General features: G+C 38.9%; 1 protein-coding gene across 4 annotated transcripts in view; it reads right to left on the bottom strand.

Annotated features, from left to right (window-relative positions):
• UBR3 (ubiquitin protein ligase E3 component n-recognin 3) overlaps window positions 1-12,106 on the bottom strand; it is a 197,657-nt gene that overhangs the window by 33,947 nt on the left and 151,604 nt on the right. For all 4 annotated transcript variants that reach the window (XM_026647558.2, XM_026647559.2, XM_026647560.2 and 1 more), the window contains one exon: window positions 4,099-4,204. In XM_026647558.2, the coding sequence (XP_026503343.1) occupies window positions 4,099-4,204 (106 nt within the window). The remainder of the gene's footprint in view (window positions 1-4,098; window positions 4,205-12,106) is intronic.

Here is a 12,106-nt window from a genome sequence, read left to right as displayed (position 1 = left end):
TGACCAAAAATTCCCTGATGCTATCCTGCTTCTGATTAAACAAGAGGACTGTTCATTCAAGCACTCAATGAGGCATCACCCAAGAATGGAGGCAATCTCTCAGGTACCCAGATCCCTCACCAATTATGGAGGCAGATCTTGGCATAGATTGGGGCTGTTAGCAACACTGACATTTTTTTTTAAGTATTATTTTGATTTAATTTTCCTATACATTTCGCATAAAATCTCCAGCCTGATATACAAATTAGTGTCAGTTGTGTAGAGGAAAACCAAGCTTAAAGTGTGAGATCTAGAGTCAGGAGATTTTAGATCTAAATTTGTATTTATATAGAGAAAGTTATTAACATTATATAAGAGCTGCAAAAATACAATGCAATGTTGCTTGTGTTTTGTAGATTATTTACAAAGCTGAAAATGAAAAAACCTTTTATTAAGGATATAGTTATGCAACTAATCTCCTTATGAAAACTGTTTTCAATTAAAATGTTAATTTAAAGTAAAAATGAGATAGAACAAATCCAGAATATTACTAAGAAGTTTTGTTTTTTTTACAAAACAAAGAACCTGGATGAACAGTACTCTTCTGACACAGAACAGGTTTTGCTAGTGTTGGTTTTTGTCTGAAGATTAGAGGTAGCACAAGTGAACACATTAGTGATGTTCAGTCAAAAGTTGTTTAGCTGTTGGGACTTTCTCATTATGCTGTTTGCAATCAGAATAAGCAAGTGAGGCTATTTGGATCTTTTTCTTTTATTGACAGATATTCTCCTACTGGGAGAGTCCTGACCTGGGAAAGATGATGATTTAAATTACTAAAATGCTTAGTTAGACTCAAAATGACAGAGTACAATCCATTTCCTAAGCCTGCACTGATATTTCTCCATCAACCTTCTAACCTTCTGCAGGTTATTGGCAAGAGTTGTAGTAAATCACCTTCTCATTATGCTGAGTTCTTACAACTGTATCTGAAAAAGATGCACTTTAAAAAGATCCCGTGAATTTTGAAGCAGCTTCAAATCACACATGCTCAATACGTCATAGTTCACTCCAAGATTTTATTTATTTCTTCAAATTCCAAAAGTGTAATTACAGGAGCTCAAACTGTGCTCTGGGTGCTTACTCTACAAATTAAAATCACAAAATAATGCAAAAAGACTGGCTGCAACTATATCCTCCTTTGCCACCCTTTCCTCAACAGCTATAGAGAAGAAAAAAGATGGACTCTGCAGTGTGCTCAATAGGTTACCAATCTGAGCTCCGGAGGACCAAGGCAGGTAACAGCGCAAAACTGAGGAACCTTCACAGAATGCCCAGCCAGCAGCTCCCTCTCGTTTCTACTGAGGGAGCTCCAGCTTGAGTTCCTCTGCTGATCTGAACTGTGGTAATATGGCATGATGAGAAAGGCTCTCCCTCGGGTAAACAGGTCCTGAACCACTTAGGGCTTTATAGGTTAAAACCAACACCTGGAATTCTACATATGTAGTACAATGGAGTAATCAAGGCAGAGTTCCTCTTGTATGGCTGTTCACTTTGCAAAATAGATAAAGAATGGGTACAAGAACACTTGGAAAACCTGAACCTGTCAGCACTAATTACAGTAAATATTTAGAAAACCAGGAAACATCAGTTTCAGAAGTAAGAAACCTATTATACCACCAGCTGCATCTGTAACTACTTATCTCAGAGGTTTTTGAGCACAGTATCTAGTGTGGCCCATAGCTCCATAATCACTAAGGGCTCTAAGTTCCATAAACAGGCTCTGTGTAAACCTGTACAGGTTCCATGGGACTTGTTTGCTACATCACATAGATATGAAATCTTTCAATTGATTCAAAAGCTCAAATAAAAAAAAAAAAAAAATCTCAGTAGCCACTCACAGCCAAATCTCCCTCTTCTCCCCTAATACCACTCCACAGACATAGGTAATCCTTCCTTTGTGTTTCCCATTGTTAAACTTTAATATTATGAAATTATGCACAAGCAGTACCCAAAATGCCTTTCACAGGGGGATAGGCTATCCCTGGCTGACCAATGACGGCTTGTAGAGATCAGTATGGAAATCATAATATATGGAGAAAACTTTAGAAAGGTAACTTTCAAGTGTTCTTCATGCAGAGCACGTTGCACTAATCCAATCCTGATATCACACCCAGGTGTGTTTTACTGTAACCAGGTCCATATCCAAGAGAAAAGGCAGCAAATGCTTAACTAGAAGCAGGCCTGGTCATTACAGTGATTTTTCCTAAATATCATAAATTCTAACAGCCCCTGCCACAGTCATCCAAGATCAGTTTTGAAGGCCCACTAGCCATTCATCCACCAGTCCTCAATTTACTGGAAGCTCTTAGACCAATCTTTAGCAATAGGGAGAGGGGAGAAGCACTCAGACTGCAGAACTGTCAATGGGCATGCTGACAGAGCCAGTGGCAGCATGCCTCCAAGCCCAGGTTGAAAGACTCAGGCTCATGCTACCACATTAAAAATAGCCATGTAAACAGCACTTTTATGTTGCAGCTCGGGCTTTGAAGCCCAACCCCTTCACTAGGCTTCAGAGCCCAAGCAGCAACATCTACACAGCTATTTTTAGTGCACTAGCACAGGCTCCGTAAACCCAAGGCTGTCGATCTGGGCTTCAAGGCTCATGCTGCAAGCTGTGTAGACATATCCAATATGGCCACAGGGGAGCAGCTCATCTATGAGGACAGTGCTCGGTGTGCAGAGGAGGAGGGACTCAGCATCCTTCTGGTAATACTAGCTGCTCCCTTAGAGGGGATCAAGAAACAATGTGGTTTCAAAGGAGGGAGAACCTAGCCTTTCCCACCACTCTCAGCAGACCTTTCATATCCCCGCTCATTAAAAAGAGGTGACAAGGCAGAGAGATTGAGGAACAGCAGAAAGATGAGTCTCCACAAAGAGGAGATATCCAGATTTTACTGCCACACAAAAAAGAGCATCAATTCAAAGCTCTGGATGCCCTTGAATATAATACACATAACTGAACAGATTACCTTAATTGTTCTAATAAAGAACAATATTTTAGCATAGATTTTTTTCTTGGTCTTCTCACAGATCTCCCTATTACCCAGTTTTTCACACCTCTACCCTCCCAAAAGCCAGGGAGAAAAAGTAGGCCTTGCAGTGTGCCCAAAAGAACAACAAACTCTCGTTAATTCAGACCAGGATCATTCACGACTCTTTCCCCTTCCTGCTTGTCTCGGAGTGATTTCCTCTCCACCTCCTCCACCATTTGGTTATTTGTCATCTTTGCACGCACACAACCTCCATGCTTTCCTCCATACTGTTCCACAATGCATGGTCTTTATTGCTGGGTATCTGGGGATTTTCCATTCATTTAATTATATATTTTTCTTTTAAATAAATATTCAGACAACTTTTACTATTGGATTCAGGCACTCTCATGAGGATAACCACAAGACCAATGTGAAGGAAGTAAGTATAAAAGAATAAAAGAGAAATTAGGATAAAGTACCTCAAAGAAAAAGCGGTCACATTTTATATCAAAATTCCATTTAGAAATAGTTTCAAAAGGGTTAATAAGTGATTTATAGATGTTTTAATATATGGTTAATCAATTGTTATAAAGTCCAAGAGATCAATAAACTGCTTATAATAAACTATGACACATTCTAGCCTATAACCATTTTGACATATACTATTTATGTCAGTAACATTCTTATAACATCTTTTAATCATTTAACTCTTTATAAACCATTTATAAATGGAATCTTAACATAAAGTGTGACAAAAAGAGTTGCTTCCATTGTCCCTGGCTATATAAGTTAAAAGATCAAAATGTACAGAAAATTACAAGCCCAATTTCCTACCATCCTTAATGTTGGGCCTACTTGGCTTAACAGTATTACTTTAAATCACAAATATGAATCTCTAATATTTTGTATAAAACAGATTTGAAAATTCTTCTCCGCAAAGAAATACACTGTGTGTTAGACATTAAGTTTTGTATCTTACATGCTTGGCAATTCAGATTGTTGACAAGTAAAGATTTTTAGCTTCAGAAAGTTGAAACTCATTCTGTCCACAGAACTATACTGATGTTGGGTATTTAAAAATACTTACTGTGAATTCCTATCCTGCATTAGCTGTGTTAGTTTTCTCCATGGGTTGTACGCAGAGTCAATGCTGTAAAGCCGCATGTGCATGGCCAAAACATGGAACAGCTGATCTGAATTGGTGGGGGGAAAAAAAGATAATTTTGTTAAATATATCTAAAATATTTTATATCAGTTTGCCACCATTTATTTCCTAAGCCGTCTACAAAACCTGATATCTTTTAGAATGTTATAAATGATGCTCTAATGACAGGTCTACAAGATCCTCTCTCTCATAACTTCCCCTGTGCTTCGAAACCCAGGGATTATACTAGGGCCCTACCAAATTTATGACTGTGAAAAACACGTCACGGACCATGAAACCTGGTCTCCCTTGTGAAATCTGGTCTTTTGTGTACTTTTACCCTATACTATACAGATTTAATAGGGGAGACCAGCATTTCTCAAACTGGGGGTCCCAATCCAAAACAAGGTTGTGGGGGGGAGGGGGTCGCAAAGCTATTGTAGGGAGTCATGGTATTGCCACCTTTACTTCTGTGCTGCCTTCAGAGCTGGATGGCTGGAGAGTGGCATATGCTGGCTGGCCGCCCAGCTCTGAAGGCAGTGCCGCAGCCAGCAGCAGCACAGAAGTAAAGGTGGCAATACCACGACATCCTTATTTCTGCACTGCTGCTGGCAGTGATGCTGCCTTTAGAGCTGGGCTCCCAGCTAGCGGCCGCAAAGCTCCCTGCTGCCGGGGGAGGTTCCTGGAGGTGGGTCTTACCCAGCCCCAGGAGCGGCTTCTGCAGGGGAAGAGGAAGTCCCATCCCTCACCAGCCTGGCCAGGACCAGCAGCTGGAGCCTGGCGTACGGTAGGAGCCCACAGCCAGAGCGCTCACTGCTCTGCCCTTATATTTATCAACAGAACTAACTATTCAGGGGGTATAATTAGGGCCCTACCAAATTCACGGTTCATTTTGGTCAATTTCACAGTCATAGGATTTTAAAAATCGTAAATGTCACGGGGGTTTCAGATATTTAAATCTGAAATTTCACGGTGTTGTAACTGTGGGGGTCCCAACTCTAAAGGGTGTCATGGGATGGGGGGGGTGTCTCAAGGATATTGTAGGGGGGGTTGCAGTAATGTTACCCTTATTGTGCGTTGTTGCTGGTGGTTACTCGTGACACACAAGATTTTCATTATACAACTTCACAATATCAATCAGAATTTATGAGTTGCATGGATATAGCCCCAATTCAAAACAGTGACACCGTGCTCTCACTTGTTTGTCTCATATCTGAAGTACTCTTTTTGTGTTCCATATGTCTAAGGTTTAAAATTCCTAAAGTTGCTGGAATCAAAGGTTCAGATTCCAGCCCTTCATCTTTTGGGGGTAGAAACTTTTAGTGCCACAAGTTTATTATGCAGTCATCTTTTGGATAAGACTTTAAAAACAGAGTTTCTGCCTACTTTGCATTGACATTACAGATAGCATGGTATTTTTCTTAAGAACACTATTTTGCCCACATATCCTTTCTGCAATGCGTTGTGCAGTTTGTCATCACCCTCCAACCCAGATGTGGCTGTATTTCAAGGGCCCTGGATATATATATGATTATTTTCAAAATACTTTTTAAATCCTTTTGAACAAAAGGCGCGATTATACTATTAATGTAAGTTATTACAGAATCATATATTAAATGTGATTATTGCCACATAGATGCGAATTGTACAATTGGTCCATAGAAACAAACTAATATATTCATGAATTACGGATAACTATTCACTTGGACTACATACATCTGCTCTTTTTTCAGATTTCCTCTTTGTTATGTAACTTAGGCTGGCAGTCACAATCAGTGCAGACACCATCTTCAGAGTGGTCCCTAATTTTTACATTTTGCAGGTTTTGAGACCCCGGGAAGCGCTTTCAATTACTCCTTGTATGTTTATTGTACAGTTACATCCCTAGTGAAAATGTATATGCTATTCTACTGTAATGTTTTGATATGAAAGTCCTATTTTTAAAAAATGAACCTTCTAGGTTTCCCATAATTTGGCTCAGTTTTTCCTTTTCCCTTTCTTCACTACATATTTTCTTTCATTTTACACTATATTGGTGTCTTCTGCTGTGTCTGTTTCAGTGTCTGCCCCACTCTAATTTTTCTGTAAAGTTAAATAATGGTTCCTTCTTATTTTCACTCTCTCTTCCTCTACTTCCCTTCAATTTTTCCTTTTTGCTCAATCCTCTCTCCCATTTTCTCCTCAAATCTTTTACTTCTTTCTCTTGCTTCATGTTTAATGTCTCTCCTTTCCTTCTCTTTCTGCAACCCCCATCACGTACTCATTCCACCTGCACACACATCTACAGGTCTCCATATTTAAATAAAAATAGTAGCTATTAATTTATTTCCCACAAATAGACAATTACTCAGAGGTATTTGGTGGCCAAAAAAGTCTTATGCTACAGTCAGCTGACTCTGCCGAAGCCTGAGGGCTGTAATTAGTTCCCGGGGTTTGTAAAATAATTGAAGACGTAGATGACACTGGAACTGATTGCTGTCACCTGCTTTCTGAATAAAATCAGTCAACGAGGACAAAATAAATCCTCATTTCTCCTAGCAAGAAATTATAACAAAATGTTTTGTTGACAGATTTCTCAACACCCTGAGAATATACTGATCTTTCAGAAAATTATACTGATTTCTTTTTATTTAAATGAACACCACAAAACTATTGGTTTCCTCCCTTCTCCAAGGAAAAAAAATAGAAAACATGATAATTTACACTAAACTGCTCCTTGCTTCAAACAGAAAGGAGCAACGAGGCAGAAATGTGCTCAGAGTAATTAACTCTTTGTTCCCATATTGACTATTTTCCAAGCTTACATTTAACATAAAATGAATTGGTCAAACATCAAAATCTAGCACCAGAGGGTTTATTATTTGTATGTTCTGGCTATATGTTTGTGAAATTAGTACGTGTTGTATTGTAGTATTAATTGGAAAAGAAAAAATTTTGTTACCAAAAGCTTTATGAAACACAAAATCTTAGTTTGTTTGTGATGGATCTAGGAGACATTAATCTTACTACCTACTTCTGTTCTATATAAATACGATGCAGGATATTCAGTCTAAGATAGGCAAAAATGAGCAATGCTTATGCTGGATTTTTTTTTTTTTTTAAATGAAAAATTTTCTACGATGCTATTTTAAAATATAAAAATAATTCTCCCATGTCAATGGAGCACAAGCATAATGTGTTTTCTTCTAGATTTAGAGTAACAAAAGAATACATTGCCCCCTAATGGGAACACAGTAGCAAAAAGACATGGTTTTTGAGTTCTCTTCTTGATGTCTAAGTATTCTTCACTGTTTAGTAAAATGAAGTCCTGAAGTGGCCATTTGTTTTTTTTTACTACTCCTTTTGAGGTGACTATGTGATTATGAAAAGCAAGAGAATAAGGACTAATGGCTTGTCTACATTACTGGCTGGATCCATGGGCAGCAATCGATCCAGCGGGGGTCGATATATCGCGTCTAGTCTAGACGCGATAAATCGACCAACGAGCGCTCTCCTGTCGACTCTGGTACTCCACCGGAGTGAGAGGCGCAGGCAGAGTCGACGGGGGAGCGTCAGCCGTAGACTTACCACAGTGAAGACACCGCGGTAAGTAGAGCTAAGTACATTGACTTCAGCTACATTATTCACATAGCTGAAGTTGCGTAACTTAGATCGATTCCCCCCCAGTGTAGACCAGGCCTCAGAGAGAATAGAGAAAGAAAGGCATGATATGCGGTTTCTTCACAAAAATTGGCTTGTCTTGTATACCTCAACATTCGAACCATGACCTTTGGAGTAGAATAGCAGGAATGTTTTCCTGCTTATGTGTTTATGTGATGCGGTGGAAGTCCACGTGGGGCTACACAAAGGCAAAATTTATCTGCCTTTATATACTATGTTCTGCCATGATTGCACCTCACCAAAGTGTGGAGAGAGGCCTATAAAAAACAGTTACCTCATTTTCCATAGACTTTGTTTTAAAGATCTAAAGTACAGCCTCTTCTGTTAACAAGCAAAAGCAATATATTAAATGACAATGAATCATTAAAGAGCCACCCTAACTGCTCTCCAGCAGCAAGAGGATGACAACCGTAACTCAACAGGCATCCCAGACACCTCCATAGACAACAGTGTTTCTTATGGGCCCCTCTCTCAGGGATAATACAATGTCATCAAGCAGTGATGGTGTGCAGAGGCAAGTGAGGGGTCTGGCCTGGAATCTCCAAACTAATATTCTTCAAGCTATTTGAAAAAGTCTGTTAATTTTTTTAAATCATAGAAGTATCAAAAATTACAGGTTTACAATGTAATGAATGGGATAGGACAACTTAAGTTGGATTCTCCTATTTTTCCTCATATAATACATGAGTGAGGTGACAGCCAATTTAGTTGACCAAATGTAAATACATTTAATTTAAAAAGAAAACCACCACACAATACAATTAACTTGTGATTCTCACTGCCAGAAGTTAGCACTGAGTCCAAAAGCCTACCAGAACACAAAGGATTAGACCAAGGGTAGGCAACCTATGTCACGTGTGCCGAAGGCGGCACACGAGCTGATTTTGAGTGGCACTCACACTGCCTGGGTCCTGGCCACCAGTCCAGGGGGCTCTGCATTTTATTTTAATTTTAAATGAAGCTTCTTAAACATTTTGAAATCTTATTTAATTTACATACAACAACAGTTTAGTTAGATATTATAGACTTATAGAAAGAGACCTTCTAAAAAGGTTAAAGTGTATTACTGGCACGCGAGACCTTAAATTAGAGTGAATAAATGAAGACTCGGCACATCACTTCTGAAAGGTTGCTGACTCCTGGATTAGACATTTATATGGATAATGAGAACACCCACAGTTACATAGACATGTGACTTCAGCGGGCTTACTCACATGAGTGAAGTTAAGCACCTGCCCACAGGTTTGCAGGATCGGGGCCTTAGTACTATTTAGAAAGAAGAGTTAGATTGTTTTTGTTTTCAGAGAGTACCTATTTATGAGCACAAACTATGTAACGTACTTATCAAAACATCATCTACACTTACAGTCTAAAAGTTAGTTTTCACTTTGATTCATGGTAATTTATTACCAAACACTCCCCTCAAAAATTATCTTGCTCAAAAAAAATATGTCATCGGCTACCGGGGGTCTGTTCTTTTCAGCTGCCCCATGCCAGCTCTGCTTTTAGTGTTATCTTACTGTGAAACAGCAGAGATTAATTAATCAGTCAGCACTTTCAAAAGAGCAGCTGGAGAGAAAAGACACTAGCACTGCTTTGAGACTGAAGCTGCTAGAAAAGAGTCTTCTAATGTTCTCCCTCTCAAACATCAAGGATAACAGGCATTCTATATATATCTAGATCACCAGCACTTGCTGCTGTAATCACATCCTTTATTATTTTCAATATTAAGGAATACTGGTATGGATTTTTGATTCCACAGGAAGACAGAAAAAGATGGTCCCCCATAGATCTTTTTATCTTTCATTTCTATCTATGCATAGGACAAACTAAACAAATTTGGAGAGATGATTATATATTATTTTGATAGGTGAATGGCAAGATGTATCCAATGTCTGCTAAATTTACAATATCTACATTAAATTTACTGAAGCTACATATTTTCTTCTTGTTTAGTTTGGAACTCTTCTTCTGCCCTACAAGGAAACTTTGCATATATATTTAACCTACTGCATTGTCTTTTGTCAAAGAGAGAGTTTAGCAACTTCATTCATATGAGGTATCACATTCTACATACGGAATGGAGGAGGTGCTGTAGGAGTGATGAAAAACTGCATGTTTGGCTCACATATTTATTTTACCCTTCAAAAGTCAGAAGCACATTTTTATCCTCAATTCTTCTCACGTTTGTATTTTTAAATACAGATAAATATTACCTGTTTTTCTGTAATGCTCATAAGTCTCTGTTTTGACTTTACTTTTCTTGATCTGCCCTTTTCTTCTCCCCATTCCAGAGACTATTATTCTTATTTCCAATGTTAACAGGGACAGCTTACAGGAGGCAGCAAACAGTCCTCTGCAAGTGGAGCATAGTAGGTGCTTCTTGTTTCAGGCGCAGTATGAAAACAGTAGCCCTATTGCACTCCTCCCCCCAAACTCCTGGTCAGGACTCTATGTAGATCATTACTGGAGACATTGGCTGGAGTACTGATTTTTAACAAGGAGTCCCAGATTTCCTTTTTCCTCCTTATAGAGCTTAGTCAGCCTATTTAATCTCTTCAGTAGGAAAGATTTGCTGTCTGTCTTCCCATTCATCACTGATCCTGTAGACTGGAAATAGTGAGAAAAAATTTCCTTTCTGTGAAGGTCAGGAAAATCCTTTTTCTTTTAGGCAATAGGTGATGCAGCGTCGTCAGACAAATTTAAGGCCTTGAGCACTACACTGATTAAGTAGCTAATATCCTCTGGACCAAAACTCTTCAGAGTGGTGTCCTTACAGTAAGAGATCTATTTTAGAGAGGATGAGAGAGAAATTTGCCCTTTCTCTTTGAAGAATATCATTGGCTTTCTTTTTAGATTCCTTCCTCGGGTACAGAAGATATGTCAGACTTCTTAGCGACCAGCAAGTGGGGCTCTTTGCTATGTGATCAAGGATACTTTTTGCGGCTATATTTTTAGTTGACCTCCGTACTTAAGCTGAGTGGGAGCTATCTAGGTTCGGCAGAGGTTTTGGCTTTCTTGAAATCAGTGTCAAAACAGACGACCAGCTGTGACTGAAGGCGGCAAAAGGGGAGACAGGCACACCCAGATGGCTGAGGAGCCAGCAGCAGCAATAGGAATGTTTGCATACGCCTGGGAGATGCTCATAATAGCAAAGGATCAGGACGTGGTTGGAAGAGAGTTTTACCTTTTTCTATGACTCCTGTAAGAAGTTAGCTGGGAGTCTACTCAATTGTGCTCACATTACTAAACTCTGCGAGATAGAAATGCTACAATCTATACTGGGGGAACAATACAAGAACCAAATGACTTTTCTGGAAGAAACAACATATACCATCTCTGGATGGTGGATCTAAATTTCAGTGTGGAAAGTGTGGTTCGATCCAAAGGATGGAGCCAAGAGCTATCATTTGATTTGGCTAAGGAACTTGGTACAGAGTTCAATAGAGAGCATACTTATTATCTGTGCAATGTCAATTTGTTTCAAGTGCTTAAGAAATTCTGTGTATCAAGAAAGCTAGCTAGGCTGATGGAAAACATTGAAGTAACTGATTAAAACAGACACTGGCATTACATCCATGACAACTGACGTTATCAAGTCATCTGATAATACAGAATGCTGAGCTCTAAACTGAACAAGAGCCATTAGAGAGGACGTAGAAACAACCTAATGAGACAGTTTTTCATTGCTTAGGACCACTATACAAGGATAAGAAGGTGTTGAGCACTTCATTTTAAGGACAGCTTACAAGAGTCCCAAATACTCTTCCAATATTCATATACATGTGAATTTCCTTCCAATTTAAAAAACTGGTGCTGTAAGCTCATATGGAGATCACTGTTTCCTTTGGCTTTCTCACAGTCAGCTCTGACTGGAAGCCTACACCAGAAATGACCTTTCATCCCAGGTTGAGATCTGAAATGTTAAATTTTCCTATCTCCATCTGCTGCTATCAGGGCACTTTGAATTAATAGTTACTTGGAAAAGATAAGCAAGTACAACTACTTAAGGAAAGTGAAAAATATGGAAAAATAGGATTTTGTGATATTTATGGGACATTAGAGAGTTAAATACCATAATGAAACACACATCAAAGGAACATCAGAATGTAATAGAGAAGACAGGTGGGAGAGAGAATCTGGATCAAAAATGTCTGTACTACATTAGAAGATGAACACTGCTACTTAGACATTGAAGGAATCAATAGTATTTATAAAAAGAACAGGAGTACTTGTGGCACCTTAGAGACTAACAAATTTATTAGAGCATAAGCTTTCGTGGGCTACAACC

The sequence above is a fragment of the Terrapene carolina genome, unplaced genomic scaffold (assembly GCF_002925995.2).
Source record: "Terrapene carolina triunguis isolate 2854851 unplaced genomic scaffold, T_m_triunguis-2.0 Scaffold62, whole genome shotgun sequence".
Lineage (NCBI taxonomy): Eukaryota > Metazoa > Chordata > Testudines > Emydidae > Terrapene > Terrapene triunguis.
The sequence above is the reverse complement of the archived record's forward strand: the minus strand, read 5'-3'. Positions and strand labels throughout refer to the sequence as shown.